A 21,378-nucleotide genomic window follows, 5' to 3' on the forward strand; every position below is an offset into this window, starting at 1 on the left:
CTGTGTAGTCTTCTCTTCACTTTTCTATTTTGTCTTGAATCAATCCCCAGAGTGTAACAATACCTATTTCTCTCTGTATAATTGGACTGGATGACAGGCACATCTGAAGTCAGCGGATGAAAGCCTCTCCTGACAATGAGAGAGTGTCTGGCCTGTGACATGACTTGAATGAGAAAGAGATAACACTGCCACACACACACGCACGCACGCACGCACGCACGCGCGCACACACACATTGTAGCTGATAAGCAAAGCAGGTCAAAAACTTTTACTCATTTGTCACACGAACGTGATCACTGGACAGCTAGTGATCACAAAGAAAAGGCAGATAAGGGATGAAACAATATCATTTGTGTCATGATCTCTAATTTGCCTTAAATTAAATCTCTCCCTGCATAAGCAAAAGATAAGTTGCAGATTGAATTTATTGCAGTGCTCTCCAAATATTTGCTAGCATTCTGCTTGCTCTGCATAACGCTACTTTGACAGACTGTAAGTTTGAATAGCTGCCAGTGAAACAAATTATTATTCACTTCCCCCTGTATTCTGGCTTGCCTATTTATATCTGCGTGTGAGGGTGTGAATGTAATATTCTGCATCCTGATGCATACAAACCCACACGCGTGCACACAAGGATCTCTCACACACGCGCACACACGCGCACACACACACACATAGACACACACACATGCTACCAGAGTGTGAACAAAACACCGAATGCATCTCAATAAAGCACTCAAGGAGATATTTGTAAAACCAGATCATGCCCCTAAAAAGCACAAAATGTCTCTTTCTTAGTCTATTTGCTGTTCACTTTGTCACCACGGAAACCACCATTGCCCAAACATCCCTACGCTGATGGACACTTACATTAAGTGTCTTCCCATCTCTCCCTCTGTTAGGCCCCTTCCTTTCCTCCCCTCTCTCCCCTGCCATCACTTACCACCATGTGGTCAAGCAAGTAAACAGCTCTGAAAAACTTTGTTACCCCCCGAAACCAGTTTTTTGCTCAAGTAATGGATCGTATATTAAATGAAGGGGGAAAAAACTCCATCTCAAAAAGCCAAGGAAAAAAAAACATTTTTTTCTCCCACATAAATTAAAGGCACCAAGGTACAGATCAATAGCCTTAGAAGTAGGGAAATATTTCCCTGGACAAGAAATTTATGTATCTCGCACAGGCTGGCTATTATACTCTCTAATGATGCCATCTGTGCCACATCATATACTATTTCAACCATCTATGTATATAGATATATACGGAATAGGCACTGGAGTGTATAATAGCGGCCATAAATCAATATGTCACAGTGTACAAAAGTGATTGGTTTTCTTTGTGTCCTTTAAATCCCCTTCACAAACTGAAAACACAGTCTCATGGACTGAGCATTCCTCTCTGCAACACTAATTCAGCAGTGATTTATTCTCATGAGAATGTTTTCCAGCAAAAGTGCAAACTGCAAACAAAACAAATTCCTAATCATGGGACATTTTAACAACATAAAGAGAGAGGAAATCTTTCTTTTTCAAGCCTAATCTTGGGCATTATCATTTTGCCAATTTGCCAATTTGCGAAGAACCAGTGACACATCTCTCGCGCCGCATGTTGCAGACTGGCGCATTTCCATGGGCACGTGGACAATTTGATTCAACTAAAGCTTATTACGTTAAATTTATGTTGAGCCTGACTGTCACAGAAGAGTTGGTTAAACTCTTTGGAAAGTTTTGGGGCTCCAGTTTGTTTTGAACCACATTCAAGTGAATCATAGCAAAATAATATGTGCTTTTAAAAAAAATTGTGTGTGTGTTAAATGCATTTATCACCGCTTTCATTAAGACTCAGCTAGAAGCCGTATTCAGCAATTCGAAAATCCCACAGTATGAGTCAAATGAAAGAGAGACAAAGTTGGTGAACATAATGGAGCATTTACCAGCTAAAAGAAGACGGGTTGTTGGAGACCAGAATAAAACTGCAATGATAATCAATGGTGAACTTTCACTCATTGAATAGATACAAGCATGATTAGAGTGATGCAAGTGTAGCCATATGAATACAGTTTAATTACTTCTCACCACATGTTAATCAATTTTCTGGCCACCTGTTTTGCTGTCAACAAGTTGCCAGAGACAGTTAATACCTCCTTTAAGTCTTCAGGGTGGATGGAACTGAGATATAGGCATTGTGGATTTAGACTTTTGACTTTTGACTTTAAAAGTATTTAGTCTGTGTTTTATACTGCATATATGAGAAGGTTTGTACATTTTCCTTAATGGTGGGAGCAGTGGGAATGATTTAACGATTCTCCCACTGTGTAGTACATCCATTATGATATGCCTCTCTGACACTCTGGTCAGCAGCAGCAGCAGCAGGTGGCATGATGTGGCTGAAGTGTAAGTGGCTTTCACAGTGCAAGATAGCCTGTCAGTCAGAGGCCCTAAGGGAAACAGCTTCACACCATGCAGAATGGCCTTTCCAAACTCTCTGTCGTTCTGTCTTTGTGTGTGTGTGTGTGTGTGTGTGTGTGTGTGTGTGTGTGTGTGTGTGTGTGTGTGTGTGTGTGTGAGAGAGAGAGAGAGAGAGACTGAAGTTGACATAGAAGCTCATCTCTTTTGTTTTGTGTGTCTGTGTTAAAGTCAGAGGCAGAGGATGTTAGTGGGTGGGTGTAAATCTCTGTCCAGCAGCATGTTGGGATGGGTGTTTGGGGACTAGTTGGAGAGCTGGCTCACAGGAGCTTAGATTGATGAAGTGATGGTGATGGATGGTAGTAATAAAGGCCTGGATGTCCTGTCTGTTGCCAGTGATGAAGCTGGTATGAATCACCCGTCTGGGGGCTGCTGAACATGACGCTGCTCAATCCCCACGCCCTCCACCCTGCCACCCTTTTCGCCTCTGTCCTTCTATCCCTTTATCTTTCTGCCTTGTGCCTTTGCCGTCATTACATGGAGAATATGCTTTGTGCACTTCTAGCAGCAAGCATTCAACATCGTGCCATTATAGCATCAATTGGTACTGATGCATACTCTAAGATATTATGAGGCTTGTTTATCCATCTTGGAACACAGCATGCCCACAGTTCAAAGCATTGTACGCTGTTCATTAATTTTGTGTCCAAACATCACTTGTTGACTGATTGCGATGCATGCAAGAAAAAAATCCAATCAACTCAGTCAGCCACTCCTCATGAATAGGGTCATTTGAATATAGAGGGGCATCTGAAATTGCAGTGTTTGTGTCAACATAACAAGTTAATGATCTCAGATGATAATTGGTAGTTGGATGCTGAAGCGCTGTGCTGTGGCCCATGAGGTTTAGTGCCAAGGACCTTCTGTGATAAAAGAAGCAGCATGAGGGCTTTCAAAGTGGCACGATGCTGTAGGCAACACAATTCATCACCGCTCCATGAATATTCATCCAGCTCTCCGCTTCCTCCTGAGCTGCTGAAAACACGTCTGTATTAAGTCTCTTCTATGTGCTGCAGTGTGAAGACACCTAAACCTTCTGGCCTCTCATTACCAGACTGTGCTCTTGCAGCCCCGCATTCAGCTGCCTACCAGGGAGGGAAGCCACGCTTCATTAAAATAAAAAAGAAAATTCTCTTACTCGCCGCACTAACAAGGCAGAGGGTTGGACGGTCAGATGATTGTGAATTCACCCTTCTTCGCACACGCTCGCGGGGGTCAGGAGTAGTGATTGCCACCCAGCTTTCTCCTGCACATGGCAAGTGGGTAGATGAAATTGCCAGCTTTGGGCTGTGTGGTTTGCGCGTGGACCCAGTCTGAAGCTTGATGTTAGCAATTTAAGAACATTTGCTGTGTCTTTTTCCAGCCCAACCTTCTCGCTGACGAGAGCCGAGAGAATCGTGGATTGGTTTCTGGGGCATCTTTTCGGCGCTTTATCGGACCTGCAGGCTTCTCGGTGCTGTCCCCAGATTACAGTTTAGGAAGACGGTGCTTGACTGACAGGCCTTGGCCTTGACAGTCCCTGGGGGGAAGGGGAGGGGGATTTGTGATGGCTGAACTGACTTGTACTTCTCTTACAATTTTCTCCAGGCTGGTTTCAGACCGTCAGGCTGAGAGAAAGCTCTCTCTGCATAATTCATTAGATCTCCTCTCTTTTTCACTCTTGGCTGGTATGTGGCAGGCACCGTAGCCCCATTGTTTAGGAAGACAGAGTAATGGAGCTTGTCACAATATGGTAACATAGTTTATTGTTCACAGCAACAGTTTGAAAACAACTTAACTTCCTTTGAAACAAGCTATTTGGCATATCCAATGCAGAATAATTACAAAGGAAAACCGAGCAATCAAATAGGCTATTCAAACAAAAACAGCTTAAGCCGCTCGTTTATTTTTCATTTATAATTGGTTAAGAGCATAAAAAGAATTCATAAATGATAATTACAACTTTAGTGTCACAAACAGTTTTGGCTAATAGACTGTAATACAGAGCAGGATATATCTATACAGGTTGCCTCGACACCAACCATTGTTTTGCAGCCAATTACCCCAGCATTGTCGGCATATGACACATACACAGGCCTGTCCTTTTGAAGCTTGTATACTGTCTCTGGGCATGATCTAGCTGGCATTTATTTCTTGAAAATCTGCAAGGGAAAATATCTCATCTTTGATGCTACATGACATCTCCCTTCACAGAATATGACTAAACAAGCTCGTTTTCCAACACACAATCCTGCGTGTTGAAGCCAGAGGACAACTTCTGTCACTGTAGCAGTAAATAAGGGCTGGTAGGAAGGGACTTTCTATAAAACTATGCAAATGCAGCAGCATGCTGACGTCTAAAACTCCTTGCATGGATGCAGTATGTCAAAATCACAAGGCATACACTGCCAATGACAGAAATGTTTAAACAGGGCCGTGGCTAATTTGGAAATTATGATTACAGCATTTAAGGTGATGGTAAATGAAGCTGAATTTATCTGTACTTGATTAATTTTTAAACACGTGCTCAAAACTTCACCCAGCCAATTAGATTTAAAAACAGCCTTCTGCACTGTTTTCTACATGGAGTTAAAACCAATAGTAAGGGCAAATATGAAAGGAGAGTGTCGGTCTCTGCTACAACAAGGAGGGATCATCTTCCACAATAACTAGATCAGGAAATTCTGTAACTGTCGCAGGTACATTCCATAAATCCCAGAGAAGACCAGCCTGTCTGGCGCCAACCGTTATGCCACGTTTAGTCACTTAAATCACCTTTGTTCCCCATTCTGATGCTGAGTTTGAACTTCAGCAGGTCGTCTTGGCAATGTCCTCACGCCTTTGAGCTGCTGCCATGTGTAGATTAGATATTTGCATTAACGAGCAAGTGAACAGGTGTGCCTAACAAAGCAATGTGCAAACAATAGTGCAATGGAGGATCCTCATCTTGAATAAGGTCAGCAAGTACAAGGAATTCCTGTGAGTCCCAGACCAGGTTTCAGACTTCTCTAAACAGTCTGTTTCGGATCATTTTTCTCTACTTTTGGGTCTTTGTGATGTCACTGAGACAGCCAATCAGAAGATAGCTGGCTTAAAAGGAAAGGAGATAAAATAGACTGCACTAAGGTATAGTAATGAAAATACTCTAGAGTTAAAGAGAAAGACTGTAGAGTACAAAATGACCATAACAGCCACGTTTTCTACATTATTATCCATTAGTCTTTGTATGTATATATTTCAATAACCCTGAGTGTTGCTTTGATTGTAAGAAAGGTCAGAATGTAACAGAAAGATGTTCAGCATCTTGCTTTTGAGAGAAAAACACACAAATTGAAGCTCCAAAGACATGCAAAAAGTGAAAGCCAAAAATTTGCACATTAATATAAAAGAACAGTTTCTTTCAAGTTTAAAGCCTGGTATTAGTATTCTGATGCTACACTGAAAAACACCCTTGGTTTCTCATTCAAAGTTAAGGATTACCTCTGGAGCGGTTTTCTGTCAGTACTGAACAGCTGTAAATAAGATTTGGATGCTTTTAAAAAATACATTTAAATCTAGTCAGAGTTAGAGGGGTGGAGCATAAAAGTACAAATGAAAAAGAATAAATGAAACGCTAATGTTGACTGAAAGAAACACATCTGATGTAAGGTCACATGTGGACACAGGACAGGACCAGATATTAAAATATTTTTAAAGTCTCTTTGATTAATAGCTCTGCATGTTTTAACATCACTATATCAGAGTTCATCACAACTCTCAGCTTTTCACTGTATAAAAACTTGGATCTGTATGTAACAATATGAATACTATAAACATGTAACGAGCCTTAAGAGATAATAGATGTTGTCCCATTCAGAAAAATAGCAAATGTATTCACCATTCAATGCTAATTCTTAATACTTAGATTTAGCAAATTTAATGAGCTAAAATAGGTTTTAACCAACTGTTTGGACTTTGCAAACATAATTAGTTAAAATTAGATTCCTGTCAAGGTGCCTGCACTGAACCGGTTTCATTCAGATGAAATAACATTAAGAGCTCATTATGTTAAACCTGGAGAATAAGATCAAGCTATTTCAAAGAAAGGATACAAGACAAATGTGATCGTGTGTATATTTAAAGCTGAGCTTTCTTACCAAATCAGGACTCTGGACTGACTCCCAAATAAAACCTCAAGTGTGGAGCTTTTGCTTTGTTAGAACTGTGCATCATGGCCTAATGAAACTGGCATGTTTTTGTTTATACATATTAAAATATATCAACTTAATTCATGCACGCAATGAACCTGATGACAGTACATGAGGTTAATTCTTGTCATAAATGCCTGTCCATGATTTTCAAAATGAATAAAAGTAAATATTTGTGCTGTGACTTGAGTATATTTAGTGCTTTTATATTCTTTAAAATGTACCAGGTAGAACACGGCTGACTCTACAGCAAGTGCGAGCAGATGGAGAAATGCGCCTTCAGAGCTGCTCCTTGTCATCTGTAATACTTTTCAAACTGAGTGAACAGTGCCATCTACTGGGAAGACTGGCGAAGTCTTCAAATATCAGAAGAACAAAATGAGATCCTATTTTTAATCACTGCAAATTTGTGTCAATACTGCAGTTACATTCTCCTATTCTCCAGCCGTTCGTTGTGCTGTGATGGAAAAAAAACTAATCAGATCATTCAAATTGAAGAGGAGGAAAAACATTATGAAGGAAACAAAAAAAAAAAAAAAAAAAAAAAAAAAAAAAATAGTTGGGTTCCTCTTTACTTTGTTCTTTATTACACATTAAATAGGAGTGGTGAGATTTATGGCAAAATAGACTCATTTGAGATTAGATCACCACTCTACATTGCCCACCACAGGTATGATGTAAAGTGGTCATTCATTCACTTCCCTAAACCTGGACCCCAGTCACACTCGCTGTTCACATACAGAGAGCGGAGCGAAACTCCATTAAAGCAACATTCATGTAGACACAAATGAAATGAAGCACAATTTACAAAATATGCACCTCTCATTATCACAACTATACAAAGGTTGTTAAAATACGATCCAGGTATAAATGATACATTTCAGAAATCAGCTGTTGGCACCCATTAAAAGGAAGAGGAACATTTCAAACATTACAGTAAAACTACTTGTGAAACAGTATTGTGGGCAGGAGGGTTCCATAATTAAAAATTGCATCAACAGTTATCATCTACTTCATGAAAGAAAAAGAAAAAAAGAAAGCAAAAGAGGTAATAATAAACTGGGTCAAAATCCATTAATCCTGAAAGCAAAACATCACTTTTTGTGGGAATAACAACGCTCCCCTAGAAGAGCATTTTGTGTATCTCTAGAGTACACGGGGGAAAAATAAATGATGTTTCGGCTCTTCCAACATCTATATGTAGCACCTAATGCAAAGATAAAAGGCAAATTTAAAAAACCCAGATGAGCAGTTTGTAAATACAATGGAAAATGGTGAAATTGGGGTTGACCCCAGAAGGAAACTGGACTTTTTATTATTTTTGTAATAAAGTCAGACGATTTAATCTAAGAACCAATTTTATGGCAATTATTGCCTCATTTACAAACATCCGTTCCAGTTGCATCGCCACGCTAAACACATTTTATGAGAGAAAAAAAAAAAAGAAGAAAAATTATTTTGCTGGACAATCATTTTTGTTGAAAGGCAAGCCAACAAACAATTTCAACACTCAAGCAAAAGAATCCAAGGAGTAGGAGAGAGAAGGGAAGAAAGAAAAAAAACAAAACCCTCTTCGAAAAGCTAAACAAAATCTGAAAATTTATTTGGACAACATTTTGAACAACCTCTGACTCCACACCAAGACAAATATTCTTGACAGCTGCGTAAAGGATTCGTTCTGCTTTCTAGCTGCTCACAAGCAAAGAAGTTAGTGCGCAAGACACCTCCGTGGCCTCTTATGTTCTGCTGCTGGACAAACCTTAAATTATGCAGTGAACCTAAACATTACGGTCAAATACGAAGTCCACAAGGAGGAGGACAGCTGTTAACAGCTGTTTTTGAGCATATATTGATGAAATGATTATTTGTCAGGATGAATCAAAACAATCCTACAGTCAAATCTTAGCCTAAAGAAAAGCAGGAAACTTTTAACTGAAGTCAAAAAAGGCAACACAAAATGACCCTCATAATGTGGCTGCTAGTCCCATCTTATTAAGACAAAAATGGGTTCAAATATATATCTTGCTTAGAATTTCTGCTTTAAAAAAAAAAGAAAAAAAAAAGGCAGATTTATTTCTCACAAAAGCAAAAAACTACTTTCAAAAAAACCTGAAAAACTAGACTATGTCCAACCGAGTCAGACTTCTTTATCGCTGGCTTCGTTTAATCCATCGACCAGAGGCAGTTTACCCATGTCTTCTAGGACATAATTCATGCAAAAAGGAAAAAAAAAATCTCTCTCACCTCATGGCAAGAACACACAGTACTAAGAAAAGACAAATTAATAACTAATGAAGGTGTTAAAACATTCAGAGATGAGTAGGAGTTTGCATGCATACTTATCAGTGGCATAGCTAAGTCATACCTAGAGGTCGTTAGAGACGGGGACAAAACACGGGGGCTGGGATTGGATCTCATCTGGCTGACTGTTGGTCCTTTCTTCATATCCATATTGTCTACGTGAGCGGGATGAAAATTCATTCTTTGGCATCCCATACTTTTAAAAAGGTCATTAGAGAACATGACCTTTCAAGCAAAGAGAAAATTAACTCACGGTTTAATGAATAATTTGTTAAACATAATTTGCAATGCAATTGGCTCCCAGCTCTGTAAAATGCTCCAAATCAGCATTATCATTTTAAAAAAATAACAATCCTAAATTCATCAGGCTCTTGAACCCATATTGTGGGCAACTGGCACTAAACTGAAAATGAAGCTTATTGGTGTCCAAAGAAGCAAATAAGAAGAGAAAAAAAAAAAAGAAAAGGCAGAAAATTCAGTTCAGGTTTAGTATTGTGTGGGTATGGAGAAATAGGCTAATAATTTAGTGTAATGTACAAAATGTATTACTTGAACTGTTCAACATAGTTGCATTTTTTTGTCTTAAAAGGGAATCATTATTCACATAATTGTACACTTTGTCTTGGACTTCTTTTTCTTCTTTTTGCCCTCCTTGCTCATCTTCTCCTTATGCTTCCGGATTTCTCGCACTAACGTGTAAAAGGCATCGTCGACACCCTGGAAAACAAGCAGAGAGTGTGCACCGTTAGAGTTAAGAAGCTTTGTTCATGACTGCACTGTGTAAACTTGTCTACTAAAAGTGAATCAAAATCTCCAAATAAAAAGTCTGTCCATTTTAAATACACCGTTTTCTGATTAAGTGTACATTCTGTAAATGAGACAATTCGGGGGATCAATCCGATTCGAACCATTTAGGACATGCTGAATAAAATGTGTGTTTCAGAATAAAAGTCAGTGGTGCTTCCACTGACATCAAAGACAGTGGCTGCAGTTACATGGGCTTCATTTCTCAATGTCATCAGCACAGTCTGGCACCAGTACAGGATTTAAAATGTATGTACCTGAAGTATTCATAAAATATAGTTCCAGTGGAAAAGATGCACCGCTGGGAAAAGTGCTCTCACAAGCAATGAATAAACAAATTTAAATGAGCCCTTTTAAAAAATAAAATAAAAAAATAATAAAAAAAGAGTTAAACGGGTAATAAAACTTTGTTTTGTTTTTATATAAATACACCAATTTATTCTGACAGAGGTATTTAAATTAGGCTTTTATTCTCTCACAAAGATCCTATTCAGATTATTGGTGAGTAACAGGCTCCATGGAAATGCAGCAAGTGTCGTTTTAATGGCACACTGACGTAAATGTGTGATGAACATTTTGAACGGTGTGTAAATGTGACAATAATCTGTAAGGAGCAGTAGAGTAAAGAGCCTGAGGCCAATTTAAGGTTTTGACAAAGACAGCAGGAAAACAAAACAGAGTAAAGAAGAAGGGATTTATATCAGCAGGAAAAATTGCCTTAAAACCACACGCACACAATTTGTTGACGACACATCTCTGCCATTTTCTCAAAGCGCATCCTTCGCAGAAACACATTCCAGCAAATGATTCAGTCCAATGTTTGCAGTAACATCCTCTAATCACACATGATGGCTAAACCAGCCCAAAAACCCCATTGTTCATGCTGATTTCAGCCCATTAGGACACTTTCACACTGGTAGTCTGAATCTAGGAACGGTTAGCCTGGAAATCTGACTGTGTGAACACAAGTGCAGACCCCTTTCCAGGTTGACTAAAAGGAAAAGGTCTGGCTGCCAAAGTGCAGAAAGAAGGTTTCTTTCATTATAGGAAAATGTATTTCAGTAGTCGTGTTTGGATTAAAACAGGACAGAAAACAGACTCCCAGCTTTACAGTCGGAAAACAAACCCAAACCTGGTGCTGTGTTAGTTTTTATGCTCGAGTTGAGCAATAAGGTAGGCACTTGTTTGGGTTTTTTTGTAACATTTCTCACTCTATGCAGACTGTTACTTCAGTCGTGCTTTTTCTACTTACAGCGTTCAATTTTTCTGACATCTCTCAATAAGCACAGTCATCATTCATAATGGAAATAAGGGGAGAAAAAAAAAATCCCCACCCCTATATGAGGAAGGCATAATGCAAATGTCCACCAGTGTGAAAGTAGACTAGCTTGCATAGATCAAAGTTCTTTAGGCTCAGTAAACCAATCCAGTGTGAAAACAAACTCAATAAAATCAACCATGATACACAGAAACACTGAAAGGACAGGAATCATCAGCTGCCTCAGCCTCATGTTAGACTCACACCACAGCCCCAATAGAAACCAGCAGGTTAGCTTTGAGAACATGTGAAGCACCAGCTCCTCACTGAGTGTCTTCTTCCATTTCCTTCACCACAATTCCCACTAACAACACACACGCAGAGCTGGTGGGTGTGCGGCTGCATACACTTACCCCTTCACATCACAACACACTTTTTAAGCTTGACACAGCGCGGAGTCTTTTCTTCCTTGCTGATCTTATTGACCCGGTACAGCCTGATCTCCCGTACCAGAGTGTAAAAGGCATCTTCCACTCTCTGCAGTATGAAACACAACTTTCCTCAATGTTGAGGAATACACAGGAGGAGGGGGGAGGACATACTATTTGGATGCATTTGTTACAAACTACAAATACGAAGGAGTAAAGCAAACTGGCGGTGCAGGTCTACTTGCAAAGTTTGCCCTGCCTAATCCTCTGCATAACACTTTATTTCAAAATCTTGGGATATGGATGAATATAAATGTTGATTTCCCCCCCCCCCCCCTTCCATATCTTTAAAAAGATAATTTGAGTGTTTTTAAGGAGAGGAAATAAATATTAAGTCATTCAGAAAACAAATACTTTGATTCAGTATGTTGCCTGACCTGACTACTATTAAGCAATGATGCACTGTAGTCTCCTTACTTTTCCATCCACATTGAAACTGACAGAAGCAGTGTATTCAGCTACATCAGTCCAAAACAAGTGCAACGCATTGAGTATATGTATACAGTTGTAGTCAGAAGTTTTAATTCACTTATCATGGGCATGAATGTCCTGATAATTTTGGGCCATTATTTTTTTCTTTCAATTGATTGTACAGCATACATCTTTAAGCTTGAGCTTTGAGTTCATTTTAGTTTTATCTAATCCACACAGGCTCAAATACAAAGACACGCCCCCACTAATATTTGGCTAAATGTCCCTTCTTGAGTTGCACCTCAACCAGACACCAGCCATCAACACGCTTCTGGCATAGTTCTGGCTGGATTGCTGACCACCCTTCTTGGCAGAATTTGTTGAGTTTGTGTAAACTTCTGACCACAACTGTAAACAGACAGTGGAGAGGTGTAATATGGTGCAGGAGTGGTTCAGAATTTTGATTACCAGTGTGGCTGCTCTTATTTTCACCTTCTGAGTACATGTATGCAAGTGTTCTGTGATGGTAAATAAGATCCCTGAGACATCTACTGTAGTGAGGACTAAGACAAGGCGGCTCTCTTTGCTTTAGCTTGTGGTTTTATATCTGCTTGTGGACAGATTGTTATGAATATGATACCTTTACAACTATGTAAGACGCAGTTAAACTTTACAGTCATAATAAAAATGTCACAATACGAATATATTTGCTTTTTTTTTTTTTTAAATTGCATATTTATTAAAAAAAAAAAAAAAAAAAAAAAAAAAAAGCAGCAAAGCTCAAGCCACCAGATTTTAATTTAGCCAATTATCCCCTCTGGCCTCTGCACCACAGCCAATTTTAGATGATTCAGTGAAAATCTCATTTTTAGCAGATGCATTTGGGAATCTGAAATGGAGTTACCATTACTTCCAGCAGAACAAGCTTAAATGCTTCTCTAGAACTTTATTTTTCAAGATGACAAATGCGGCAAGCAGGGTAAGTCGTGAGCGAGGACTGTGTTGGTGTGTCCAAAACCTCCTTCGTTATTCATGTAACGTGTGCAAGTTCCAAAACTGTATGCCGTTTTAAAAACAGACACCTTCCAAGCTTGCAGTGGGCGAGTGGTAACAGTATTTGTTTGGTATCATTTAAAAATTGTATATTGTGCCCATCGTGCATTTCCAGAGAAGATTAAATTATTTAAGAGTAGCCATGAGTGGCTTCAAATAAATGTAATAGTTCCGGTTCTAATAGAAGCAGCACTGTGTGGACACTGAACTTCCCTGCACCAAAAGGAACTATGATTCACCCCAGATCAGAGAACACTAAAATGCACTTACAGATCACTCCAATAGCCAGTCTGCTACCTAAAGCCATGCCCACAACACACACACCACTGATATCACAGCAAAATCTTCCAAAACCCCAGACACAGCAACCAGTAAGCAGAATCATTAACCCTCTGATTAATTTCCGACACTTTGCCCTTTCATGCAGAGTCCCTGACACCGATTTGCTGATTATTTATAAAGCAGGATCCTTTGCAGGTGGGCTAATAATGATTTAATTCACATATCCGTGACAAAGCAGCATGCAATGATTACATTGTCACCCATTAAATTTAAATTAACCAAAAAAGATTTAATGATGCACAGCGTGTTACCTGAGACAATTTCAAGCAAGATAATCATTTAAGAAAAAAAAAAAAAAAAAAAAAAAAAAAAAAAGGGACCAACAGAGATAGCAACACAAATCAATAATCCCTCATGATACAATCACATTCTTGTGATCCATTTCCCAAAATCATCCAGCTGTGTTACCAAAATTACCATTAGCTTACCTTTTCTGAAAAAACAATTTGATACGAAAGGAACATTTATGGAAATGACAAAACGACCAATAACCCTGAGACCACATGCACCTCCACACCATTTAACATGCTCTCCATACCTCCAGTTCAATCCCACAACAGTTTAGTGACAGAGTTGACAAATGAGCCACTTTGAGTCTTGAGGACAACACTCAGTCTGTTGTTGGGATTCTCACCTGTCTGGTTTTGGCTGAGGTCTCAATAAAGGGAATGCCGTAGCTACGTGCTAAGTCCTGAGCCTGCTTTGTGTCCACTGTCCGGGACGGGAGGTCACACTTGTTCCCCACCAGCACCATGGGGACGTCCTCAGAGTCCTTCACCCGCTTAATCTGTTCTCTACACATTCACAGCCAGAACAGAATTGCAGTTTTAGTTTCATTTTACTTGTGTAGTACTCCATTGGCTACGTAATACGATGTTAGAAAACACTGTACAAACAAACCACACTGAACACACAAAACACTTGTAGTGTACAGAATGACTTTCTATAAACTGCAAGTGTTGCTGTAGTTTTCAGAAACAAGAACATTAATGACTTAAGCTCAGCCCCTTACAGAACACTGATACACATATTCTGCTGTAGTTGTAATTCCTACAGTGTTTTTGTACATTTTAATAGAAGATCCCATATATTTACAATATTTTAGTATATCAGTAAGTTGGGGGCGGGGGGGTTGCTACAGTAAAAAAAAAAATAAAACTAAATAAATAAATAGCAATGATACTGGTATCGATATTGAACCGTTCGATACAGTGCTTTCGGTTCGGTACGCATATGTATTGAACAATAAAACATTTATTTATTTTATCAACTCTTCTTCTGACGATGCTGTCTGTGTTGAGCGCTCAGTGGATCTGTGTTCGACTACCCCGCCTAGGCTGCACTGTCGAGTGCAGATCCACTGAGCGCAGCGCAAGCTAGCAAGACAGAAGCTAAGCTCCTTGCAACATGGCAACTGCCTCAATGCTACCCGAAATTGAACCTCCCCCACCCTCATTCAGATCTGGCGTTTGGAACTATCTTGGTTTTCATGTGAAGCATGACCCTGATGGTAAGCGCGTCATGGACAAAAGTAAAACAGTATGTCGGATAGAGGTGGGAATCACCATACATCCCACGATACGATATTATTGCAATTTTTTAAAATATTTTGCAATAGTTAGATTCTGTACATAAAGGTAAACTTTATCAATATTCATTTTATCTAATATCAAAGTCTCGCACTCAGTCTTTCTCTCATTTCAGTCAGTTTTATTGTTGACAAACTGAACGGTTTGTATTACAGTCTAGTCCAACTTAACTGAATGCAACCATCTGGTACAATTATAGCTATTCTGAACTATGCAATTTGTGAAAACTATGCACCCCATTCAGCAACTGAAGAATTTGAAAGTAAATTAAAACAAAATATAATTTTACATTAAATAAAAAAAGTTTTAAACTTAATTTAAAAAAAAAAACATGTCTTAAATTAAAATAAGTAAACTATCATGTTTATTGCTGCCAAAAAAAAGTTAAACACATTTGGACAGTGAAGGAATGTCAGGATTCTTGCTCAGAAAAAGGAGCTGATCAACATGCTCTGAAGTCAGAGCACAAAAACTTTTTTTGTAACAAAATATCGATTTCTGCTGTCCCTGTATCGATACATTATTAGCAAACAAAATATCACGATACTACACAGTATCGATTTGTTTCCCCCACCCCTAATGTCGGATGTGCCACGCAATGCTCAATTTGTGGGAACTAGTGCGTTAGCGCAGTTAGCCGTTTACGTGTTGACGCCGTCCAGCCCCACGCACGGAGCGATCCGCGGTAACTTGTTAACGGAGATTTGACGCGTTATGGTGTTAATGTCATTTTAACAAGATTAACGCTGACAGCACTAGTGGGAACAACGAATATGACTGCACATTTACACCGACATCATCCTAGTGCAAAGACAAGTGGAAGCAGAAAAAAAACAAGCAAGCATGCTACAAACTTTAGCCGAGTCATTTAGACAGCCTTTAGCACATGATTCTCCTTATGGGGACCTGATATGTTTAATATGCTGCTGAGAATATACCCCAGAAGAAGGCTATAGTATAGCTTTTATTTTGGAAAGAGCCATTTCTCTGTAATAAACTCTCTTTTCCAAAGATGAGTGATTTCTCGATCAGATAGATTTATTTTTTTTATTTTGTTGTTTCAGCAACATTAAATTTAAAAACTGTACTTTTGAGTTAAAATATACATTTATAATTTTAATAAATTAAAAATTAAAAAGGCATGAACATTTTTTGTATCGAAAAAATATCGAACCGTGACACCAAAGTATCGAACCAAACCGTGAATTTTGCGTATCATTGCACCCCATATATATAAAAAATATACATTTTTATATATACACTTTAGTGACTTCAAAATACAGCATGTTATTTCTTAGTTTTAAGTAAACTACTACATACTGGTTACAAAGACATGAGGCAATTTCTCCCCTAGCTCACCTATAGTGGTGAATGTCTTCAAAGGACTTGGTATTGTTGATGGCAAAGACACAGAGGAAACCCTCCCCTGTCCTCATGTATTGATCCCTCATGGCGCTGTACTCCTCCTGACCTGCTGTGTCCAGGATGTCCAGTAGACATGTCTCTCCGTCAATGACTACCTGCTTTCTGTAAGAGTCCTGGAAGCAAAACACATGAGAATCCTGGAATTTAGTGGTTTTAAGAGATGTAATACAATGAGATGATAGCTTATTTAATAATTTTTAAATAGATTTTAAGTTACTCTAAATGTGTTGGCTGAGTGTGATTTACCGATGATATCGCATTTTTAATCTAATAATTACGATACTTAAAGTTATGAGATGATTTCAATAAAAGATACCACAGGGCATCTTCTGTTCACTACACCAGTAGGGCACTTCATTTTTCAGCAGACCTCATATTACAATGAGCTCATTTCTACCGTGTCGACGTACTCCAGCTTTTTATTACACTGATAACTACACTCAATCCCATCTAACACAAATAATTACTCTTTGCTCCAGTGAACAGCCATACCTTTGGATGCCATCTTCTATTTAATCTATATCAATGGTCTAACCTCCAGCAACAAATCAATAATTGATTGAAATCATGATGGGACTTAGTTTGATCACTGGCCTTTTGAGAGCTCGGGCAGGAAGACATCCATTGAAAGTTCTAGAAAACCTGTTTGGAGTCTCTCTTTAAAGCTTAAACCAGTAAAACCTGTTGCAACTCATTTTTGTGAATATATACACATATATATATATATAAAAACAGGACTTACAACTTGTGCTGCCCCCTTTCATATGTCGACACATACACAAAGACACAGGAACAGAAACATTCTATATTTTTCCTTTACCTCAATGGTGGGGTCATATTCATCCACGAAGTGATTCTGGATGAGCTGAATGGTAAGTGCGCTTTTGCCAACGCCACCAGCTCCCACCACAACCAGTTTATATTCTGTCATGATTCACCTGCAAGTTAAAAAAAAAACAAAAATACAATCTCATTATATGATTATCTTCAGTGAAAGTCAAATGGAAAGTATTAGTTTATCTGGTGCACAATCAATGCCTCGTGCATTTTCCACTTAAAACAATTTTACAATCTAATCGCATTCAAACATTGTCATTTCTGTACAACAACCCGTTTGTTTACTGGAAATCTGCACACTCAGGACTGGCAGAATGAGAAGATATTAATATATGAACACCACTTCCAGTGAGTAACTCAACTCGCCCTCAGCTATTTGTTTAATAACACACCTGAATCACTGGGAAATTAGATTTCACACCAAGTTTAGTTTGCTTTTCACAGAGAAAATGCCCATTTTAGTATTAACCAAGAGGCTTGTAGAAGAAGCTTGCCACAAACACAATAGATGGTTAATCTGCATGTGTTTGTATGCAAATGGAGGGTATAAACAGAAAAAACCCAAATGGATTCACAAAAAGCTGCTATATTATCAAATATTCTTTAAATAATCAATTGAAATTGCTGTCTCTGAAAATTGTCAGAAACATCAAACGTGAAATATAATGCATAAAGATGAGATTATGCGTATATATAATTAAATGTCTAAATTCAGTAGTGTTTTCTGAGTGACAGCTCCACAACAGACGCCAACCCCAGGCAGAAATCCATGACATTACATTAAGGCTCCAAAATTGACAGGCAACTGGGAGGGTCTCTGCTGTCTGTCTGCTGTGTGGAGCGGAACACATCAATAGTAGTTGCTGGTCTTTTCAGAGGCTACAGCACAGAAAGCTCAGCTGAGCCTGCAGTCAGGGAGGAGTGCCACTAAATATTATTGCTATGTCTAGAATGCTATGCATTTGCCCAACTACTAATAAACTAGTTTGTGCTCACAACACTTTTCTTTATAAAATTGTCCCCCATTATTTCATCTACACACTAAGTGATTTACACATGTCATTGATGAGGATGCCATCTGTAAAGAAACAACCTCATCTTTAACCTGAACAGACAAGACCAATTCCAGTGTCAATGGAGATTCCTCTGAGTGTGCCACATGGCTTTCACGTCTCTATGTCTATGCTGTCACTTTGCAGCATACTAGTCAGTGAAAGTGGAAAATGAATGAATACAGCAAGCTGTCAAGCAACAAACAATTTAAAAATAAGGAATTTAGCTCTTGTACTCCAGTAAGAAAATATAATTTGCGTTTTAAGGATTGAGATTCTTTTTTTTAATTTTTTAATACAGTGAATGATATCTGCTTCAAACTGTGGCAAAGTTTTGAAGCTGTGGAAGGTCGATGGAAACCTTATTTCCTTAAGATAGGAGTGTGCCACTCGTGGCTGTAGCTTGCCTTAAACTGAACCCATTAATGGCATGCAGTGCATCCAACTTTATGTTGACATTCCTGAAATCAAGGACATTCCCAATAGAGGAAGAAGAAGAAAAAAAACCCACTGAACTGAATATCACTGCGGGAGAAAAAAAAAATATCACCTATTTCACAAGAAGACTTGTCGATATTTATTAGCAAACATATCGTTATGCTAGTTTGGAACGGTTAGCCGGCTACGTGATTTAGCTTTTCAATGAAAGACCACCTATCATGCTTCAACAGGTAGAAGCATCAGTAGCATACTTAAAAGTCAACAGGGATTTTGATTTAAATTCACCGCTTTGCGACTACAGGGTTACCATAAAGGCTGTGTGAAACCGTCTGAGCACCGGGCTGCTGTGCTGCTAGCAAGCTTAGCATTGGAGCTCGCCAACAGCCTCGAAAGTAAACTCACCATGAGACCACATCAGCTAACTTAACGTATTATAAAAATGTAATTCATTAAAAGGAGCACTGGCTGCACCGCCTACCCCGACACACTCGTTATCATTCATTCAAAGGGGAAGGGTGCCAGATTTTGAAGCCGCCATTGGTAAGCTAGCTCACAGGTCTGCGTTGCAGGGCCAGACGGTAGGTTAACAATTGGGCGTAGTTAAGTTCAAAAAACCGAAAATGAATAATACCACTATAGCGGTGTTGTTTAGTGTTTAGATAGCGGGCACGGTGACCGACTAACTACATTAGTGAAAACAATGTTTCGACAAGCACTACAAAAAAAAAAAAGGAAAGGGGGCCCAACATGTAATAATCTCCTCCATTTGTTTTACCTTTTACTGAGTGGAGTTCCGCGTCCGAAGTAGCGACCGAGTCAAGCTGATATTCCTCTCGTTTCACACGATCTCTGCATTTCCTATTTCTCACCAAAACCCCCGCATTTAAGTTGATCTGTCGTCGGTTCACAAGCAAGAGAGAACATGCGAAAAAGTGAGCAAATTAATCGACTGAACTTTCCATTTGATCCAGCGCCCCGGCCTAGCTGCTCCGTCTGGCCTGCTTTACGCGTATATGGGCGGATACCAGGCGTACTTTTACCCATAAACCATAGCAGGATTTCAACCGGTCTGGGGCATTTATCTCTCGATGTGTGTATGTGTCGCAATATGAGTTGTAATACACTGTACTTTGTCATTTGTGTGCGCATTGCGGCTCTTTTACACAGTTTTCATTTATGACTAGATTTATATAAGCACTGATTATTCTACTAGTAGTGGAGATGTTACCTGTCTTTTTTAATTCACATATGTATGTTTTTAAAATTATTATTTTTTAACCAGAGTGAGAGGTTCATATCAATACTTTAATGATTGAAATGATTAATGATTTCATTGATATACCCACAAAGGTCACAATTTGTAGGACTTGTGCTCTGACTGCTGCTGCCTGCAGTCAACAAAGCCTAGGGGGCACTCCACGAGCTTATTTATAGGCTCTAAATATAACTGGAATGTGCAGGACGGACGTCATTCCCAGGCAGGAAAATGATTTGGCAATCCCTTGTCAGTTTTCCTACGTGTTCACAAGGGTTCCTCCTGCGCACTGCATGTGCAGGCGTTCGTAACAAAAGACGGACACAAAACCCAAACTTATGTTTAAGGATAAAAGGAAAGAACAGCATATAGCATGTTTTGTTTGTTTCTTGTTTTGTTTTGTTTTCTCTTTTAGTCATGAGGATTATTGCCCATTGTACCAGAAAGGTTGTTTTTAGTGGATTCTGTCTGGGACCTTATACTAATAACATTAAATAAATAACATGCAGCAAACATAATACGTTCTTGTACCGTAAAATAATATGACGTTGTTTTTAAAACCCAATGCATTGCTTTCACATTGTACAACAGACACGCTAGAGGGCACTATTGAGCTCTCAATTCCATGTGCTGCTGGATTTAGAGATCATCTGTAAAACAAATGTGTAAATTGAGAATATCTGAATCACTTTTTCAATTTTTAATCACTTTTTCATTACTTTAATTTTAGTATTTATTTATTTATTGTCATTGTCAAGAACAATGAAATTGCGTTTGGGGCTTCCATACAACCCAAAAAAAAGAAGAAAATAATAAATACCCCTTAAAACCCAAGTGTACATATTTAACCCAGTGTGACTCCAATGCAATAAGACAATCCTTAGCAATAATGTTCGTAGAAATTCAGACAAAGACCTGAGAAACATGACAAAATACAACAATGCAACCCATTCAATATTATTGTACTGTGAGATATGATATCAGATATGATAGTTATCTATTTAAGAAAGAGGGGGGGGGGGCAGGAGGGGGAAGAGAATAAAGATATGATGCACCAATGCAGACCAGTTCATTGCTATTAAGAAGTTGGATATGGTTATTGTCCGTGAGAGGGGGGCAGAGAGTTCAGGAGCCTCACAGCCTGTGGATACAGGCTGTTGGCCAGTCTGGATGTTCTGGCCTGTATAGACCTGTACCTTCTCCCTGAGAGCAGCAGATGGAAAAGGTGGCGCGCAGGGTGATGTTGGTCCCGCAGGATACTGTGCACCCTCCTCAGACAGCGAGTGGGGAAGATATTACTGATCTCTGGCAGACTTGTTCCAATAATTCTGCCAGCTTCTTTCACCACCCGCTGGAGTGCTTGCTGATCGGCCTTGGTGCAGCTGGGGAACCACACTAGAAATCCATACGTCAGAACGCTGCTGATGGCACAGTTGTAGAAGTTCAACATCAGAGATCTGGGAATGTGTGCGCTCCGCAGTCTCCTCAGGTAG

General features: G+C 39.1%; 1 protein-coding gene across 3 annotated transcripts; it reads right to left on the reverse strand.

Annotated features, from left to right (window-relative positions):
- Window positions 1–7,197: 7,197 nt before the first annotated feature.
- On the reverse strand, window positions 7,198–19,644 carry kras (KRas proto-oncogene, GTPase). 3 transcript variants are annotated; one of them, XM_085359090.1, is made up of 6 exons: window positions 19,406–19,644; window positions 17,121–17,238; window positions 16,235–16,413; window positions 13,921–14,080; window positions 11,414–11,529; window positions 7,198–9,648 (listed from the first exon to the last, which is right to left on the reverse strand). In XM_085359090.1, the coding sequence occupies exons 2-6, from the start codon at window positions 17,229–17,231 to the stop codon at window positions 9,531–9,533; spliced, it is 684 nt and encodes a 227-aa protein (XP_085215216.1). In that variant the 5' UTR covers window positions 17,232–17,238; window positions 19,406–19,644; the 3' UTR covers window positions 7,198–9,530. The 3 variants fall into 3 exon arrangements, with proteins under 3 accessions (XP_085215216.1, XP_085215215.1, XP_085215213.1); XM_085359087.1 differs by having other exon boundaries at window positions 9,586–9,647; window positions 11,406–11,529; XM_085359089.1 differs by lacking the exon at window positions 11,414–11,529 and having other exon boundaries at window positions 7,198–9,647.
- Window positions 19,645–21,378: the final 1,734 nt, after the last annotated feature.

This window comes from Diplotaxodon limnothrissa, linkage group LG7, assembly GCF_057381915.1.
Source record: "Diplotaxodon limnothrissa isolate DT_005_m linkage group LG7, D_limnothrissa_male_GT1.1, whole genome shotgun sequence".
Taxonomy (NCBI): domain Eukaryota; kingdom Metazoa; phylum Chordata; class Actinopteri; order Cichliformes; family Cichlidae; genus Diplotaxodon; species Diplotaxodon limnothrissa.

Bases quoted from the DNA above. Each gene is read 5' to 3' on its own strand.
- kras (XM_085359090.1), bottom strand. From the start codon at position 17,231: ATGACAGAATATAAACTGGTTGTGGTGGGAGCTGGTGGCGTTGGCAAA. The intron at 16,414-17,120 runs GTAAAGGAAAAA...TTTTGCTTCCAG, and splicing joins AATATGACCCCACCATTGAG to GACTCTTACAGAAAGCAGGT. The intron at 11,530-13,920 runs GTGAGAATCCCA...TTCATACTGCAG, and splicing joins CCTCAGCCAAAACCAGACAG to AGAGTGGAAGATGCCTTTTA.